This window comes from Simochromis diagramma, unplaced genomic scaffold (assembly GCF_900408965.1).
Source record: "Simochromis diagramma unplaced genomic scaffold, fSimDia1.1 OVJJ01000531.1, whole genome shotgun sequence".
Classification (NCBI taxonomy): Eukaryota; Metazoa; Chordata; class Actinopteri; order Cichliformes; family Cichlidae; genus Simochromis; species Simochromis diagramma.
Genome location: NW_024387353.1, coordinates 871,806 through 892,449, shown reverse-complemented (window position 1 = coordinate 892,449; position 20,644 = coordinate 871,806). Strand labels below are relative to the sequence as shown.

Sequence of the window (20,644 nt, the reverse complement as noted above, 5' to 3'; positions counted from 1 at the left end):
TACTTCGGTGGAAGCTTCTGTTGTTTTTTGGAAAAGGTTGGAAGAGGCTTCTTTGTAACAGTATTCTGTAAACAGATTTAGTTTGAATAAACATGAAAAAGTATAATATATTAAATTACATAATAAAATTAGTAAAAGAAATACAGTATAATGATGCTACAGCAATACATTCCAAGTTTTGACAGTTTGACCATAATTAAAAAAACAACTCAGAAAAGGTACAATACCTGTTCTCTGACAACAGTGACTGGTATTCCTTTTATGTCGATGCTCTTTAACTTTTTCAGTTTTTGAGCATCCTCTTCTTTCATGAAATTCACTTTTGCCTACATGTGCAAATAAACACACAAAGTGAAATCATTGTGATTATTTCAACCATCTAGACTATGTCCCCACTATATTCACAAACTAAAGGTTAGATGTACCATGTGGGGCAAATTAGCCAGAGACCACATTCACATTCAGTACCAAGACCGGCACAAAACAGTGGTTCAAAAACAAGCAGACATAACGGCAATCAACTAAACTAAATTTTAATTAGGTATAGGTTGTTTTTTTGTTTTGTTTTCTTAAATCTTCTCTTCTAAAACAGCACTTCAAATCATGTAATGGCATGTTTTTTTAAACAAGCCTGAACTGTCAAATATTGCTCATAAAAAGAGATTTTTTGGGATGAAAAGCATGTTTTGTTGCTTGGATAATCCCCAACCAAACAGCAAAGCAATAACCAAAAGCAGAACAAGGGCACTTCTATACATGTTTATGTAACTCAGAGTTATGTTAGGTTATTGTAAAACTTTCAGTCATGTAAAAGAGAAAGAGCAATTTCAACTCTAGAGTTTTACTTATCAGGACATGATAAAAATCCTAGCCCTTGCGAGGCTCTAAAATGTTTTGAACACAATCTCATAAAAATTGTGTAAGACTGTCAATTTTTTTTTTTTTTTTTTTAAATGGAAAAAAAATTATTTGAACAAAAACTAAGCCAAGATGGTGAAGCAGTGTGTGTGAAAAACTAAGTAGACCCCATGATTTATTGTGGATGAATTTTGGCCTTTTCTCCCCTTGTTTTCACTTCAGTTCATTGATATGGGCTCAAATTATGGTCATAAATATTTTGTACTTGTAAATCAGGATTTGTATGTGTAAAAAGAATTTGTGTGTGCGTAAAAAAGATTTGTATGTGTAAAAAGAATTTGTGTGTACGTAAAAAAAGATTTGTGTGTTAAAAGAATTTGTGTGTGTGTAAAAAAGATTTGTGTGTGGACTTAGCCAAAAAACTACGTGAGAAAGTCTGCACTCAAGTTTCAAGTTACAAGTACGAATTTTGACCCTATTTTTCTTCCTTTCATCTGATTGGCCAATGTCATGTCAATCACAAATTTAACTATCCAATCTGAGAACAGATGGGTTTGGCTGTCGAAGGGGTGCTTTTTTGAACTGCAGGTCCTTGAAGGGTAATAGTTTGAAGCTGGAAGATCTCTATATAAATATCTGGTAGAAGCTAGGTCCCCTAACTTTCAGCAGCTGAAAGGATAAAGTTGTGGTATATCAGTGGTTAGAAATACCATTATTACTTTAGGATTAGTTTAACACAAAGTCAGGGCTGACCCGGGACCATTGCTGTGAGTCACAGTGCGCAGCATAAAGGTCCTTTCACATCGGACGCAGCATGTGCTGCTAATGCTAACTGCTAACTAAAAGCCAAGGATCCAGAATTTGTTGCACTGGCTGCTGAGCTCTGTGGGTTTTTGCAGCAGCTCTACCTGTACTACATGCACCTGCTCCTTGTCGTTTCTATCTCTGACTTTATGTCCTCTACAAGAGTTTTTTTTTTTTGCTGGTTCTTCAAATGTTCAATAAAAACATGTATGCTCATTCATAACGAAGGAAAGCTTTGTAATTATCCCCACTAGTGAAGACTGTCATTTTCACAACACTGCCCCCCCCCGCCGGAGGTTTGCAGCGCTGTTGAAAAGGTTCAGGAGATCCCTGTATTAAGCATGTAAACCTGTGACACAAAAATCACAAAACTCAGACCACCACAGACTGTTTTCCTGGTGATGAAAGAAAATCTGGGCTGGCATGTAAAAGGGCATTTATTCCGTTCAAGGACCTGCAGTTCAAAAAAAAGCACCCCTCAAACAGCCAAACCCATCTGTTCTCTGATTGGATAGTTAAATTTGTGATTGACATGACATTGGCCAATCAGATCAAAGGAAGAAAAATAGGGTCAAAATCCGTACTTGTAACTTGAGTGCAGACTTTCTCACAAATCTTTGTCACACACACACACACACACACACACACACACAAATCTTTGTTACACACACACACAAATCTTTGTTACACACACACACACAAATCCTTTTTACACATACAAATCCTGATTTACACATACAAATCCTGATTTACAAGTACACAATATTTATGACCACAATTTGAGCCCATACATTGAGGTCAAGGGCATATGTACCACCTTCATAAGGTCCAATTAAAGTATTTCAGTCAGGTTGAGGTCTGGATTTTTACTATTGCACGGTCTAACTGTGGGGTGAATTTACTAGAACGTCCACTCCTGAGAAGATTGCCTTTGAATATTTTCCACTTGTGAAGAATCTTTCTAACTGTAGAATGGTGGACTACAAATAGTGGTATGAATAGCCTAAAAATACAGATTGACTGATAATAATAACTGACTATCTAAGATCATTGCTTATGTCTTTCCTCCTTGGCATTGTGTTAACACACACCTAAATAGTCCATATGCTCACACTTCCTTAGAAACCTTAGAAATGACAAAGGGTGTACTTCCTTTTTCACGTGACTCCATGTACCACATACCTTTATAGCAAAAACATATCAGCTGATTACTCCCACTATACATACCTCTAGCTTGGACCTGTACAGTACAATGGACTCTGTTTTTCCAAAATGTTCCACAGCAGCAACCACTTCTTCATGAGAAAAAGTTTCGACAATCCCATGTAATTTGACCATTGTTGAAGTAAAAGATTTACTAGCCTGTGCAAACAGACAAAAAAAAAAAAAATCAGTAACTAACTATAGACTTGACTGTGAATGATTGAAACTAGTTCAGTTTATAATTTGTTTGGTGTAGACAAACACATCCTTTTCTGTCGACGAGTCCTGTTAGTCATAAGGAAAACTTTTCTTTTAATTGTTTCTTTCTTTTCCCTTTATCACAGATCAAAACATTTTCTCAGTGCCTTAGACCCAAAAGTTGAGGATGAAAGAAGGAACTATATTACTTAGCACTCCTTAACTGTTGGCAAACACACCAACCTTAGGCTTTGAAGAGGTACTTGCTTCACTCTTATGAAGTCCAGGTTTACTTTCAGATGACTTTGTGGTCTTCGCCTTCTTTGAGGAGGAGGAGGATGTAGAAGCAGAGGATGATAATGATAATGGTGACTTCATCTTGGCTAGCTCAGCCAGTATGACAGGAGCGATTGTTTCAGCTATGGCCTCCAGGTCAGACTTTTTTGACAAAGAGTGGAGACCTAGAAGGACAAAGATGGAAAAAGAGTCACACTTTGGTGGTTCATATGTCTAAACAGAGAAGGTTATCCTGTCAGTTGGAGTGTTTTATAAAAAAAAAAAAAAAAAAACAGAGATAGGTGAAATTTCTGTAATTTCAGTAGTTATTTTATTTATTTTTTAAAGTTAAATGGTAAATGGCCTGTATTTGTATAGCGCTTTACTTAGTCGCTATGGATCACATAGACAGACAGACACACAGACACACATACAGAACATTTTCACTATACTCCACAGCAGTATACTGAATTTGTTCATGTTTGACAATGAAAACATACATTTGGAAGTGGGAGAAATGTATTAATTATGAGTATATTTTAAGTTATATGTATGTGCACACTGCCAAACCTGTGGTTTCCAGCAGCTGTTTAGCAAGTCTTTTTGTACTGCTGTCCAACTTCTTTTGTTGAGGCCTCTTTTCTGATGATGAGCTCTTATGACTTCTGCTCAGCGGCAAACGCTTATCATCTTGTCTCCTTGTCAGCAATCGTCTTTCATCACTCCTCTTTTGTAGTAACTGTTTCCCATCTCTCCTTTTCGGTGAGGATCGTCTTTCACGGCTCCTTGAATGTGATTGATAATGCAAGGAGGCAAGATAGTCCTTCCGTGGGGAGAAGGAACGAGACCGGGACCTAGAAAGTATGAATCAAACATTTTTTTCAAAAAGTGGTTCAGTATGACTGGCCTCTTTTGTCTCAGCTTTGGCTAATTCTGTCTGCTGCTTCATTTCAGAAGCAGACACATTTCTTGCTCTGTCTTCCAGCATAACTGCAGATTCTTGAACATTTGTATCACTTTTGGGAGTCTTGAAGGTCTCATCAGGCTTATTTTCTGAAGCTTTAGGTTTGGGTGGAACATTTGTGGCATGAACTGTGTCCAACATGCCTTTTTGCTCCTCTTGACCCTTTTCGATCCTTTCAATAAGGACATTTTCAAAACTGCCAATGAAATACCTCAAAGAAATATTTCTATTACAAATCCAGTAAGGATAAAAAGGTCAAACCTAACACTGATGCCATGATACAATTCACTGGAATGGAAATCTTTCATTTATTTATTTATTTATTTATTTTTAAATCGGACCTGCGAGCACGTCTGGAGCTGTTTGGCGTTTGTGATCCACTACTGAGTTTCTCTCTTCTCTCCCCAGAGCTGTAGTGATGGTGAGGGCTCTTTGAACGAGAGCATAAATAGCTTCCATGTTTAGGCCTTCTGCCATCCAAACCAAGGCGGCGACGTGGGCTGTGTGAGCGAGAACGGGAATGACTCTCACGCCTGGTTTTCTGATGACGATGCTGGGAAGTTTTGCCAGAGGTGGAGGACGAGGACTTCTTTCCTGTATTTGAAGCACTAATAAGAGCAACAGAGGTTTAAAAAAAGAAACTATAAATAACTGTAAAAAACCAAACAAACAAAACCCTGCAAAGCTGCTGTACTTTTAATTTCCCAAAAGACAAAGACTTTTACCTTTGGTACGTCAGTACTTTACCATCCCACTGTGGATATCTGTCAAAAAAAAATAAAATAAAATAAAACAATATAAGGGAAATCAAAAATCTATTAAAACAGCAAATGTTTTAAAAATGTAGATTTCTGCAACTACAAATCAATCTTAAAGCATGATTTCTCGAGGGATCAATTAACCCTGGCAGATCAACCCCATTAACAATGTTGCTTGAGAAAAGTAGCTCACCTTACAATTTTTAAAACTGATTTTGATTACCTCTTCAACAAGCTATAGAGCAGCAGTCCCCAACCCCCGGGCCACGAGAGTTGAGGCTCAGATGTGAAATGTATGATTTTCAGGGTTTTTAGCGTTATTTTGTTGTCGTTTTTATCGTTAACTCGGTTTTCCTGGGTCTTTTCAGGTGTGTTATGAATAAATCTTCTTTTTTTTCCCGATACTTGAACTTGTTTTATTTTGTTGTATTTATCCGCGACACCTTAAAGGCCGGTCCGTGAAAAATATTGTCGGGCAAAAACCGGTCCGTGGCGCAAAAAAGGTTGGGGAGCACTGCTATAGAGGATATACTACCCATCTAAACAACTAACTCCAAAGCATCAGGAACAATGCTACGAAAGACTTTATAACGTTACAACCACTCATTCTGTTCAGTAATCCACTGAAACGTTAGGCCAAAACGTGTTCAGACATCCCCAGTTAAAGAAAAAGTTAAAAGAAGAAAAGACTGACCGTTTCCGAAGAAGTTTGCAGTTGTCAAGGTGAAAGCTGGTATTCTGGTGAAGGAGCCATTCCTAGTAGTCAGAACAAACATTTTAGATAGGCCTCATTGTCATAGCAAAAGTATTATTAACCACAACCGCTCGGGTGACATTTTTTCTAACCATCTGACAACCAATGTACTTAACATTCACAGCAGCCTTTAGACTTCTTTCAAAGTTTGGACATCAGCTGACTGTTCATAAGCCATAGTGGAAAGCAATAAATGTACATACAAGTAAGATAAATCTATAAAGACAAAATCCTTAAAGATTGAATAATTTAGCATATTTATAAACGACACCAAATAGGATGGCATGGAAGACCACAGTCATGGATTTAGTAACAAAACAAAACAAATACAGAAATGTAAAAAGTCTTGCAGGACTCTTGATTCTGCAACATAGGTCTCTTCTGTCCTATGTGTGAATGTGTCAATAAAAATGAGTCCTGAGGTTTGACGTCATTTCAGCAGAGCTCAGGTCTGGATGGAGATGGAAAACAAAAAACAAAAAACAAACAAAAAAAAACAAACCCCACCTGTAATTGGTGTTTGGGCAGTCAAAGAAGAAGACCCATCCCCCTTTTTCTAAAGGTCTCGCATTGGGGATTTTCATTTTATAGCACAGTAGTATGCCAAAGTCTTGAACCCCTTGTTTATTTATACTAAAACAGGAAGTAACTACAAGGACTCACTGAAAGTCTGCAAGCAATATCCGGTTGTTCAGTGATGACGCGACGAATCCTACTTCCGGGTCTAAAGTAGTCTGCGTTTAATATGGCTTTTGTGTTGTTAACATGTTTAATGTTATGTATTTTCTTCTATTTGATCTCAAAAAGCTCCTAAAACAGTCAGTGATCCCTGTTGACCTCCCTCAGCTTTTATTACCACTAATCATTTATTTAAGCTCAGTTTTTAAAACCTTAGGATGTAACTACAGCCCAGCCCATGCAGCAGTATATGAATGACTAACCTCGTATTGTGGATGGATTATCTCAGTTGTTCTCCTGGCTGAAGTTTGGTCCTTTTACAGCATCCTGCCATGCGATTACATTTGTTCCTGACCACCGAGAACACTCACGTTAACTTTTATCGAGTGGAAAAAAGTTAGCTTGTTTATATTATGCTAACATAGCTGTGTCGCTAGCGGTCACGTAGCACATCATTATGTACCAGCTAGCCCAACTTCAGTAACCCTACAAACGTCACTGCTGTTTAGCTTTCTGTCTTCATTTATGCTGGAAGTGATAACAGAGCTGTACGTTTTAATTTGTTTCCAAAACCCCGCAGTCAGGACATGCTATATTGTATTTAGATAGAAGCTAGCGAGCTAACTCCCTGCTAACTTCTAACTCCGTTAAATGTCATAAATTCCGTTTTCATGGATGCCTGGATGTTAAACTCAATTGTTACACCTGGTAGAGCAGAACGCTGATCATTTTATTAAAGATGAAAGACTTTAGACAGTTTTTCAACTCTCAGTAATGCCATAGTGATTGTTTGATATATGGACCTGCAGCGGAGTTTAGACCCAGACACGGCTAGTGACGTCAGACTGAACAATCGGATAGAAATAAACTTTATGAGGGCAAGACAAGAGTTTTTAATAACATCTGGATACCAATATTTGGAATGGTAAATTGTTAAATGGCCTGCATTTGTATAGCGCTTTACTTAGTCCCTAAGGACCCCAAAGCGCTTTACACTACATTCAGTCATCCACCCAGTCACACACACACACACACAGACACACTGTTGATGGCAAGCTACATTGTAGCCACACCCACCCCGGGGCGCACTGACAGAGGCGAGGCTGCCGGACACTGGCGCCACCTGGCCCTCTGACCACCAGATGTTATTAAAAAAGGTTCTTGACAGCCGCCCTTCCACTGAGACCATGATGAGGCTTCAGTGAACAGGAGATTGTTCAACTGAAGGGCCACATGCATGTTGCAGGTCTTTTTTTCCCCTGTCTCTGAAGAACATGACTTTCAGGTACTGTTTATCTGCTTTAAATAGTTTTTCAACACTGTCACTTCTCTTTTATTGCATTTGTCCAGCTTCCTCAAAATATTTTAAGGACACATGCTAAGGTTTTGGCTAATAGCTCTTTTGGAATCATCTTTTTGGTGCAAAACCACTACACTTTCTGCAGTGGTCAGAAAGTGTTATCTTTGGCAATTTACATGTATTTAACTGAAAATGTATTTCTGCAACAAGCTGACAAAGTGCGTAAAATTACAATTTAAAAAGAATTAGTTGCCTAGTTATCGGTTTTGTGTAGACACACTAGTGGTTCAACCTGTGGGCTTGCTGGATTTTTTTTATTGGTTGAATCATTCATAGATCAGTGTTAACTGGTTTAACAAACAAACAAAAAACATTCCTCTGAAAATTGTTTGGTACAAGAACTGGAATGAAATGAGTGAAAAAGCAGCCAATGTCCAAAGACAATCTTTGAAAGTCCTTCATAAAGCCTGGAGAACTATTGCTCAATACCATTTGCAATAACAATTGCATCTCTGGATCCTTGGAAAGGAAATGCAAGGGGCTCAAGACTTTTGCAGCATACTATAGAACATCTTAATTTTGCTTCACAATCTCAACCAATGACTGTCACTGCAAGATGACTGCTACTCTTCTAAAGACGGTAACTGTTCTAAAGTGGATGGCTGTAAACTAAATATGAATTAGGGGGAAAAGTCATCTTTCTGATGCTCATGTTCCTCAGATTTGCAGACTCTTCATCTTCACTTATCGTTTTCTTTTTGTTGGGCAGAAACTTCCAATTTGCCATTATTGTTAAATTAAATTAGAAAAAGGGTAACTATGAATTACTTTCAGAGACTAACGCAGCTCGGATAATCCAATCTTAACTATTTTCCCCATAAATACAACATCTGGCAATCTCCCTTGTGCCCTAAGTGACATGTTTTGACATGTCAACATATATGAATAAAGATGTTGTTTGAGAACCATTAGAAAATGTTCCAGTTTTTTCAAGAGGCAGCTCTAGTAAGCTATATGAGCAGACTGATGCACACCCAGTCATTTTCTTCTAGACTGAAATATGACAGAAATCATTTACTTCATAAGTCTTATTTCTAGTATGTGTCCAAGGTGGAAAGACTTAAATAACAGATCAGAAGAATATGCTACAGAAATTTACATTTAAAAAAGCAGTCGTAAAGTTTGGAAGCAAGGAGGTTGTTTCACAAATTAATGTTGGTTTTTTGGTTCTTTTTAAAATTAACCAAAATGATAGACAGAAATAAATACCCGTAATGTTCTAAATGGAGACAGAAGAGAGTACGGTCTTCCACTCACCTTCATACCAGTACATTTTTGCAAACACAGAGAACAGGTATGTGGAAAGGTTTGTGGTGTGGCTGCAGCATAGTCTTGCATCATGGCCAACGCTGGCAGAACCTTTGATAGCTCCCTGTCTGCACGACACTGCTTGCTGGAAAGTGGCAGCGGCATATAAACAAAGTTCACTGGTTTAGGAATTATCTGAGGTGCTAGAGGAGTAGCTGGTTTTGCAGACTGGCATTGTCCCATTTGCACTGGTGGTTGTTTCTGGTCCTGCTGCTGCTCCGCCTGTTTCTTTAGCTCCTGCTGCATCTGCCTTTGGTGCATCTTCTGATTGCTTATGGGTTTAGCAACCTTTGGCACTTGTTGTTGACTTTTATGTTGATCCTTGGTGCAGCTGTTATCCTTATTGCCGATGAGCACAAGCCCAGGTTGATCAGGATGCACACCACGAGCAATATGACTGAGAGGTGGTTGGATTTTTAATGCCAAATGGCAATCTGGCTCTGGTTCTTTCAAAGGAACTGGTTTGAATTTGAGAAGTCTTAAGTCTGTGTCTTTCTTTGGCAGAGAGAAAGAGCTGATGATTTCTTGAGATGCCTGGTGTGGCTGAGTCAGCAATCGTTGAGTTAGATTCCTGCTTGGAGGAGGCTCATAGCTCTGCATTGAACTATTAGTGGAAACAGTACCCCGGTGGTCATGTGAAGAAACCAAGGTGCTGGTTTTCACCTCTGCCGTACCTTCTTGCAGTGGTTCTCTATTGCAACTGTCACCATCACAAGTGTCCATGAGCAACATACTGCCACTCTCACTACTGTTAGCTCTACTTTCACTGCTCTTTCTTATATCACTGCCAAACCCTCCAGCGTATTTGCTAGTATGTCCATAGTCAATCACTTTACTTGGTTTGATAATCTGTGCCAATTCGCCCTGTTGCATCCCTTCCCTTCTGAACCTGTCTATTACGGTCATGCTGGGGGTGGGTTGAGGTTCAGGACAGGCTTTTGAATGAACAATAGGTTTAACATTCTCAGCCTTCTTCATGCGGATTTGCCTTAAGATAAAAGGCAGATTGCCAGGGGTTATCTGGTCTTCAGGGTAGGAGATCAGATATTCCAAGTCATCTTTTTCAAGTCCAAAACGTAAAAGGATGTTAGAAGCTTCTTGTGAAGAGTACTTTGGGTAACTGGAATCAGTATTGAGCACAGGTTTGTCTTGCATTCGATAGTCAGAATCACCTAAGCCTGGAATGGACTGCATATCCTGTTCTCTTTCACCACTGCCTTGAAAGCTCAGTGAAGTAGATGAAAAAAATCTAGAAGAAACATTTTCAGTGGCTTTCTTATAGGTTGACCAGTCCAAGGAGCAAGGCCCACTTTTAAAATCAGAGTGTCTTTGAGATGCTGAGCACACTGGACTGGAGGCAACCGTTGCAGTTGAAGAAATAAACTTGTCTTCTTGAGTGCTGGTAAAGCAAGGGGCCTGGTTAACAGGCTGCTGTCTCATCTCTGTCCTGGCTTGACCAAGATACATTTCTGTAGATCTCTTCATGCCTCCATCTAAAATAGAACTACTCTGTGGGGGGGTGTAGCTCACTGGAAAAGCACGCAGTGAAGGAATTGTTCCCAACGTAGTGTCAGAAGTTCCAGATGATGCTCCAGAAGAGCTAAGCGCATTTCGACACTGCGCAGAACTTTCTATCCCAAAATTATAGGGGTTATGAAGAGGATGGGACATGGTTCAGAAAGTCAAGGATGGCCACAGCAGTCAATGGAATGGGTGTTTGAGTGTTTTGTTTTGTTTTTTTTACAAAGTAGGTATGCTGGAGGTCATTGTCAATGTGGAGCTCATGCAAAATGCAAAGTGACCATTCAGTCAGGCAACCATAATCACGAAGTCTTGTGTGTAGAGAGATCCTTTAGAGAACTTCAAGTATGTGGTTTGATGGTGATCCTGGATGCGGGAGAAGGGAAATCTTCAATAGCAATTACAAAACTGAGAAATTAAAAAAAAATAATAAAGTTTTTGAACTGGTGTGGGCTTCAGCTTCCTGGATGGGTGAAATCCATCTGGAAGGTCTTGTCTGGATTTGTTCACTCTGTTGCTTCCTGCCAAATATAAATTTATCATTACAATATCAGGATCTTTACTACTAGAAATAAACAGAGGAAGCACAAACATCAAAGGTCAGATAAAAAGAGAAAACAAGGTCAGAAAACAGAAAAAAAAATGCAGGCAAACTCATTTATTTCCCTGCACCAGCAGATTGACTACAAAAATTTAAAAACCAATTTGTACTTTGGAGAACATCATTATAAATCACTGAATAATTTGAACTGAGCTTTTTTGGGGCAGAATGACTGTGCAACGTACATTTTTAAGAGTAAAAAAAAAAATCTGTGCGCAAAATTGAATTCATATAAGGTTTTCTTACATGTACATTCAGAACACCTATGCTTTCGTAGTATCATTCTGTTTGCAAATTTTACCACTTTGTTTGAAATAATTTCTTCCCTGGCAAAAATCTGACTTTCAAGTATAGTCCACATAATTTGTTATCAGCTGAAGCTCAGGACTTTGAAAAGGCCATTCCAAAAGCTTAGTAGCTAGCCTGTTCCAAAACTAGCCCTATTGACATATCTGATTTTGTCGAAACTTTGCACAATGGTTTGGGGAGTTGCTAAAGAATTCTTCAGTAGTCTGTTTCTTTCATTATTATATCCACTAATTCGATGTACCAGCTTCACTGGCAGCAACAGCTCAATGCTTGTTCATAAAAAAAAAATCTCTCAAAGTCTTCTTTGTCCTTTTGGTAGGTTATCAACATTAACTGATTTTAAAAGTATTGATTTTGTTGCAGTGGTTTTTCTCTTCAGACGCAGCCTCTTGGTCAATGGTGATGTAAAACTTGCTCAGCAATGATCTTCTGTCAGCTCCCAATCCATGGCAGAGCTGTGCTTTGGTGGTTTTTGACTCTTCAAACCAACTTTTTATGGTGTCCTTCGGGTCTTTTTCAAATCTTAACAAAGTATGTACAGTTCCCAATGACTTATATAATTGAATCTATTCTATTCCATTCCATCTGATGATGCCAGAATCTGCAATGGTTTAGAAAGGGCTCAGACACATTTCCCACTTGTGTACTCCTATAATCCTCTTCAGATCTCCAGTGATGTCCTGGGAATTCCCCATTTTACTGTGTATTAGCTTCTACCAATGAGTGCTGTGAACCAAACCTTTCTGACACAATTATAACCTTGGCCTTGACCAGTTCAGAATTTTTCAAACTTTCACTGCTACTAAAATGTAAGCAGGTATACGGTCACATTTCAGAAAACCCCAAATATAGACAAAATATTTGGCACCAAATTCTTGACTGTTTTACTATGAAAGATATACGTTAGGGCTGCTCGATTATGGCAAAAATGATAATCACGATTATTTTCACTGAAATTGAGATCTCGATTATTTGACGATATTTATTTAACAATAACAATGTATTGAATAATGACTTTAAAGATTGTCAAAAAATAATATAAAATAGTGTGCAAATACTGATAACAGTGCAAATGTTTGCAATATAAAAATAAATGAAAAATGTAAACATCTATGTTTAGTGAACTTTGCGGTGTTGCTCTGTGGTGCAGCTACGACACTGTAGCAAAGTTTACACACTATGTCTACTTGATCCACGTCTGACTCCGCGAACCCATAATGTTTCCACACCACTGAAGTTTTTTTACCTCTCTTTTCAACCAACAGCAGTCACTCTCCTCTCCAAATAACTTCTGCTTAGCTTTCCGAGCTTCCCTCGGGTCCTCTTAATCAGCGGTCCCCAACCCCCGGGCCTCGGACCGGTACCGGTCCGTGAGTCGTTTGGTACCGGGCCGCTAGAGTTGAGGCTCAGGTGTGAAATGTATAGTTTTCAGGGTTTTTATCGGTTTTCAGTGTTATTTTGTTATCGTTTTTATCATTTACTCGGTTTTCCTTGGTCTTTTCACGTGTGTTATGAATAAATTTCCTTTTTTTCGGTACCGGTACTAGTTTTATTTTGTTGTATTTATCCGCTATACCTTAAAGGCCGGTCCATGAAAATATTGTCGGGCATAAACCGGTCCGTGGCGCAAAAAGGTTGGGGACCGCTGCTCTTAATTGTTGTGACACGTGTTCGAAATGCAGAGAGGTGCGCTCGATTTGCCACACGGAGCAGCGCGAGAGTAAAGCACGAGGGAGGGGCTAATAATCGGCTCAGTCATTTTTAATGATCGTTGAAACCCCAGATCGTAATCGAGATTAAAATTCAATTAATTGAGCAGCCCTAATATACGTTATGCAGCCATTCAGCCCCAGAAAAAATTACATTTCTCATAAATTACTGACAGCGTTATATTGATTTGACATTTATGTCAATGAATGTATGTACACTTATAATCTAAGTTGTGTATCAACATTCAGGTATTTAAATGCTGATGCCATTTAGAAAATTTGAAAACATTACCCAACCTTTGACTGTATTATCCAAAAAGATTGCAAAAGTATATCTTCAATAAAAATTCTATCCAGACATTACTTCTCAAAGAAAAACAAACGATACACTCCTTGTTGATCTGGTAGGCAATGCAAGTGGTAATGCAAAAAAAATTAAAATAAAAACAAAAAAAATATTAAGGTTAGCAAGAAAAAAAACAAACAAACAAAAAAAAAAAAAAAACATGCTTTTGGCTCATCTTCAGTCAGTCCACATATTTTCATCAGATGACATTGTCTTGCAGCCTGAGAAAGCCAAACCAATCTGGTATCTGACATGCAGTACGGACAGACCGTAAATCCAGCTTTACTTTGTGGTGTGGTAAAACATGTCCATCTCCTTCCTCTCTGTGAAGTTTTTGGTGCAGGAAAATGTCCCAGTATCCATTCGATGAGAGATGAGATTACCAGCTTCATGAAAAATTATATATTTGAATGAGGATATTAAAAATGGTTAAAAATAAATAAAAATGAATGTGTGTGTCTGGGATAGAACAAAAATGCTTCCAGACAGCCTACAAGATAGAGGACTTGAACAATTTCACAAGACGTTTCAGGAGCAGTAAAAAACAACAACAACAAACAAACAAAAGCAACAGCAATAATACTACTAGTACAAAAGCTACAAAATAACATTACCAGATATTATCTAGCAGGTATTTAACATCTTAACATTTTGTGCTCGTATACTACACACCATGCACAACTTCTAAAATTAAATGATTCTTAGAAATGCAGGAAATACAACTCTAGACTAAAAGTGCCTCAAGTCAATAACTTGAAACTAGAGCACAGAGTGTGAAATACAGCCCACAGACTCGATCCAGCTTCCTGCTGCCGAAAATAAAAAAAAATTAAACTGTGTCCAAACAAACTTTTTCATTGGACAAAATAACACCTTTACTCAAAATGTAAACTATAGAGACACAAAGCTGCATCTAAGTGACCTTTTCAAAAAGCCATATTTCCTAACAAGTTCTTGGTTTAATAATTAAACAAAATATTAACCCATTCCTACTCGTTGCGTCTTCTAAAATTCAGTTCTGCATAACTCAGCACTATGTACATCATGTTTAAATTCAGTTTTTCACAATGTAGCACTTTAGTCTGTTTTCCAAATCAAGAAGAAGTAAAACACAGTATCTGCAGCTGACCTAGAGGAGCTAAAGGCTGCCTGCAGCTGCTTTTCTCCCTGGATCGCTCAGTGGGGTTTTTTAGCTGTTAGCTTGAGCTCGGGTTTGGTGGCCCATGGTGGTCCAGGTGTGCTGAGGCATACAAATCCACGTAACTACAGCCCAACTCAATAACAGACAGCATTGTCTCTCTAACTACACCACCTCTCCCTTTATTTATTTTTCATCTGAATTAAATTTTCATGATATTTATCCATTTTTGAAATTAAATTACATTTATTTGCTTTGAAAAACAACTCTCTATATGTAAATTATTGAACTTATGTGCAGGGACTACTCTGAGAAGTCTTTGCAATACATCTACGTTACAGATGAAAGAATATTACTGAGCCAAAAGTAAGTTGAATAAGACCTTTAGATTGCAGTTGTAAAATGAAAAGTCTGTTAACTTACATGCGGAACTTGCCTGTGTTATCAAACCCAGTAAGCGCTAATGGTTCTGCATTCATGACTCTTCTCAGTGCAGAATATCATTGCTAACATGTTAAATAGGAGTTAATTAAAGTTTCTTCAAGCTATACTCTTATTCCTCTACATCACACATTGGCCAAGGTGACTAGTAAGAGAAAGGTTATCTGTTAAAATTATAAGTTAGAGTAATTACTCATTAATTGCTACTGCTCAATCGTTTCCACACACCTACATTTTCAAAATGTTTCAAAATGTGTGGTAAAAAGTGGGTGTACACAAGCTAATCTTCATTTAAATATCTGTATCTCTTTCTTTTAGCAGTGCACAGGGAAATAGGACCCTGTAACTTAGTAAAATAAGTGATCAGATTTCCTTACTGCACTATGAAATTTTTTTGCATTAAAGAAAAGTTGATTCTCCCTGTCAAATATCCTGTCAACTACAGTTCTCAGTAAAAAAAAGAAAAGAAAAAAAACCCTTTATGATTATGATGATCATAATCATAAAGAGAAAATTGCTATCTGTACATCACTTGCTATTTTGGTTATCAAAACCTGACCAGGTGCTTTTTTAAACAATTAAACCTAACAAAGTATTTTTTATTACTAAAACCTTGTCATGCTGTTAGGTTAGGTTTAGGGGAGGTCTGTGCCACCCCATTTTAAAAATCCTGGGAATCCCCTGTTTGCAATTAGGCCTTTGCTTTGCCTGTACACAGGTATACACACTCATATACATATGTATATCTATACAAGTCTCTTCTTATGTTTTTTTTAACAAAGTTTATATCAGAAAAGTGTTTTAAACTGTATACCATCTAAGAAAACGTGCACATGCGGCCCACATTTTGCAGCATTTATGATACAAACAGATCTTTTTCATATGGATGCTAAAAGTATTATCCCAAGCTCACACTCCTCTGCATGAAACATGGCAGCACGGCTATCCAACTGTTTCTCCAAACAGTAGCTGCTGCAATTTTTACAGGCTGCCTTTAATAGCTTAGCTTCTAGCTAAGCCTGAAACGACTAACGGCGTACACACATCCACTGAGATTAAAACATGTCGCTCTGTGTTTAGTAAGAGCTCCCGTTACATACCGTTCGTAATAAATGCGTAGCCAACAGCTTTGATTGCGTCTGTGTTGTCCTCCGCTTTCTTATCTTGGGTCCAAATAAAAACTGTCCCTGTTTAGTGTGACGTCTCGTGCAGGCGGAACGGACTTCCGCTTTATAAGACCTCCCTTCAAAATAAAAGCATAAACTTCAAATCTGGCTTTCTCCACACAAATCTATCGCTTAGAGCAGTGGTTCCCAAACTTTTTTTGCTGGGCCCCCCTTTGTTTTACAAGAAAAATGTTCGCCTGCCCCCCTTTCTAGCGCGTGCACGCGCCCACGCCCACGCACAAACACATCCTCCAAACACACACAGCCATATTTTGCTCCATTGCGGTTTATTTCACACCTCAAACATTTAGTAAACAATTAAGCAAATACGAGTAATCTGCAATAAATTACAGGTAGTAATAAAATAAACTACTAACTCTTTTATACTATGTCCGCACCTACACGGGTATTTTTGAAAATGCAACTGTTTCGTCCACACGTGAACGGCGTTTCGAATCACCGAAAACTGAGATCTTTTAAAACTCCTTTTTTTGTGTTTACGTGTGGACGAGGAATAGACTATGGCTGTATCCCAATTCAGGGTCTGCAGCCTTAAAGGCCGCATTTTAAGGCCGATTACGTCACAGCGACGCGACGAAGGCTGTCCCAATTTGAAGGCTGCTCGAAATGCGGCCCTCAAATGTGTCCTTCATTTCCCTGAATTTCAAGGACGTGGCGGTGTAGACTTCGTGGCCCAACATATCCCAGAATGCATAGCGCGGCGGTGGGTGTGGATAATTTTGCCGGAAAAAAAAACAGCGGATGAGGGGCGCCCGAAGAGTAAACTTTAAGTAAGTACTGAATATTATGTCACTTATTTATGTGCAAATGTTTAATAACGAAGAACATTAAAACATTACTGTTGGCCACAAAGTTATGTGACATTAGTGACGTTTGTACCAACTTGGTTTTAAAGGCTTTACTTTAAAATAGCTGAGCTTAATCTTACAGAGAATGATCAAAGCTCATGTAGAAACAAACAAACAAATGAACAAAAGATTTTCTCCTTCATTTCTGTCAAACAATGCTGTATCAAACGTTTCCAGCTGTTAGTATCATGGTTGCTAGGCAACCTGGGCAGCGCAACGGAGGCTAGACCGTCCCATTTCACAAGCCTCGCACTTCTGGCCTTAGCGGTCTTTAAGTACGCGGCCCTTGAGGATCGTTGAGGCTGCGTACTTTAAGGCTGTGTCCCAATTCAGGGTCTGCACGCTTGAAGTACGCGCACTACGCGTACTACGTACGGTGCGTATTATAAGTGCGGAAGTGATAGGCTTGTGAAATGGGATGGTCTAGCCTTCGTCGCGCTGTGCAGGTTGCCTAGCAACCATGATACTAACCGCGAGAAACGTCTCATACAGCATTGTGTGACATAAATGAAGGAGAAAATGTTTTGTTGGTCATTCATTTTTGTCATGACATCACTTTGATTAGTTGAGTATTTGAGGCTGAGACCACAGGACTGTAAAACATGATTGTTGGGCTTCATTTCTGTACTGAACAGTCATTTCAAGATTAGTTAGTAAATAACAATTAGCTGATGTTGTTCATGAGACTAAAGTCATCTCACTGTGGTAATGTAATTATAATATGGCCAATATTATAGTATTGTCAGATTATTATGATATATATATATATATATATATATATATATATATATATATATATATATATATATATATATATATATATATATATATATGTAGAGGCTGTAAAACCACGTTAACGCTGAAAGCACAAACATCACTAATGTCACATAACTTTGCTGTTGGCCACATGTCGTCAATGTTTTAATGTTCTTCGTTATTAAACATTCGCACATAAATAAGTGACATCGTATTCAGTACTTACCTTTGACAGTTCACTCTTGGCCGCTCCCTTCTGCCGTATTTTGCGGCAAAATTATCCACACCCACCGCCGCGCTATGAATTGTGGGATATATGGGACCACGAAGCGTGCACCGGACCACGCTTGATATTTGGGGAAATCGACGGCGCATTTGGAGTATGCATTTGAAGTACACTTCGAATTGGGACAGCCGTCGTCGCGTGGCGGTGACGTAATCACACTTAAAATGCGTACTTCAAGTGTGCAGACCCTGAATTGGGATACAGCCTATGTGCACGTTAGCATATGCTACTTCTGGTGCGGAAACTCCTGTGGGGAGCTTTGTTTCCGGTGTCCTATTCGCGCCTGGTTTACGGTCCAAAACAAGTTAAGCAAATGAATGAATCAAGCGGCGATTTACATTTCTATAGATGTCTTGGGCATTTACCCAATATATCTGTAAATGATGTTCATCGACTTGTGGATATTTTTCCCCCGCGCCTCAGAGCAAAAGAGAAAAGGGATTCAAATGTTATATTTCTCAGCTGTTCCTCGTTTATCGCGGGTGTTATGTTCTAAAAATAACCAGCGATAGGTGAAATCAAGTAGCCAATTTTATTCTTTGACGGTGCAAAATGTTTCGTGGACATCGTGGACATACAGCACTGCACTGCAGAGTCACACTGCTAAATCAAATCAAATCAAATCACTTTTATTGTCACATCACATGTGCAGGTACATTGGTACAGCACATGTGAGTGAAATTCTTGTGTGCGAGCTTCACAAGCAACAGAGTTGTGCAAAATACAATAATGTAAACAAGCAAAATACAAGAATGGCTACATCTGAAACTAATAAATATATGTACAATATATAATAGTATATGCATTTCTGGATGTGTATACTAAATATTTTTCTACGTGTGTGTGTGTACACATATTTTACAAATTAAATAGAGTAAACAATAAATAAAATATATAAAAATATACAGAGTTGAGACATGTGCAAAACAGTGGCATTACTGTACAGTATGGAGTGCATAATGTTAAAGTTAGCGATCGATGCAGCGATTCTGTACTGTACAGGACAGACATCATGGAGGAGATCGTCTGCAGTGATCAGGACGCAGGACACAATGTGACGTAAAAAAAAGCATGCAAACTTGCACTAAAAAATCTGCGAAACAGCGAGGTGAAAGGTGAACCGCGTTATAGCGAGGGACCGCTGTAATTTTGAAGGTAAGTCACAACATACCCTTTGTAAATACTAATGTATAGAAACCGTTACCAGCAATCATTCATTTTTTTGTGTGGCTTTTTTTCACGGTTTGTTAACATGCTGTGTAGGTGTGTACTTGACGAGCTGATATCGACATAACGGGGGAAACATCTGGTTTGACTATTCTTCACCTGTAGTTTGAATGTTGAACATTTGCCTGTTTAAATCATAAGACCAGTCACTATACAGAGATGTGCTTCTGAATGTGGATGATGTGTCTTCTGCTGCAGTAATGCAGTTCTGCTTGTGTTGAGTGATGTAAAAAACTGATCGATCTAAACGCTTTAAACGTCAAAATTGATCATTAGATTTTTTATGACACAACAGTGGTGAGCGTTCCCATCTTCTGCTCTTTGTAACTTAACGCGATCTTTACGTTTTCGAGTTTTGGACATGATTTTGGAGTATATCTTCGCAGTAGCGATTGACCGCAAAGTAAAGCAACCGGAAATGTACAACCCCACATCCGGTCTCAAACCAGGAAGTTAGCATTGTCTCGTGCACAGGGTCTATACAGAGTTGGTCACGCAACGTCAAAGGTATGTGCCTTTTTAGACGTCACACTGTGCGCCACGTTATTGTTTACATGAGATGAATTGCAGAATGGCAGATAGAGACAAAATACTGTTACTCTGACTATCTTCAGGTTTTACAGCTTATATATACACACGCAGTTACTGTCCCTCCATTTAGAAAGGCAGAGGCATCACAGTGTGATTATTTTACATGTAGTTGTTTTTTTCCTGTGTAATAATATTCAACATTGCTATCAATTCATTTTTTTAAAAATGCCTCTCTGTGCAAAATGGGTTTAAAAACATAAACAGCTGTGGGATCCTGTTTGTCTGTGATTTGAACCGGGGGAACAAATTGTGGCAGGATCAGCCTGATGTTATTTGTATCCCACTGTAACTTCACTGTATAAAGAGCTAACATCTTCAAAATGTCAGGAGTAGCTAGTCATTACAAGAAGTGTTTGTGAACTAAAAATCAAGAATGTGGGATACTGTTTGTCCGTGATTTGAACAGCCCAGCGCGTGCTCCTGACGAAGGGAAAACCAATTCTGCAGGGGAGACCTACCTTGGCACTTGTGCAGGTGAAGCCAAAGGGAAGATATGCTTCACCATATTTTCTAGTCTTTGACT

The 20,644-nt window shown here is 38.6% G+C and overlaps 1 protein-coding gene across 3 annotated transcripts in view; it reads right to left on the bottom strand.

Moving 5' to 3' along the window:
• LOC120718583 overlaps positions 1-16,520 on the bottom strand; it is a 46,450-nt gene extending 29,930 nt beyond the window's left edge. For 2 of the 3 annotated variants that reach the window (XM_040007134.1, XM_040007136.1), the window contains exons 1-10: positions 16,327-16,520; positions 9,111-11,203; positions 5,756-5,817; positions 5,029-5,067; positions 4,645-4,911; positions 3,910-4,193; positions 3,307-3,524; positions 2,890-3,024; positions 228-326; positions 4-65 (exon numbers count right to left, since the gene is read on the bottom strand). In XM_040007134.1, the coding sequence (XP_039863068.1) occupies positions 4-65; positions 228-326; positions 2,890-3,024; positions 3,307-3,524; positions 3,910-4,193; positions 4,645-4,911; positions 5,029-5,067; positions 5,756-5,817; positions 9,111-10,832 (2,888 nt within the window). In that variant the 5' untranslated portion in view covers positions 10,833-11,203; positions 16,327-16,520. The remainder of the gene's footprint in view (positions 1-3; positions 66-227; positions 327-2,889; positions 3,025-3,306; positions 3,525-3,909; positions 4,194-4,644; positions 4,912-5,028; positions 5,068-5,755; positions 5,818-9,110; positions 11,204-16,326) is intronic. The other variant, XM_040007135.1, reaches the window with a different exon arrangement.
• Positions 16,521-20,644: the final 4,124 nt, after the last annotated feature.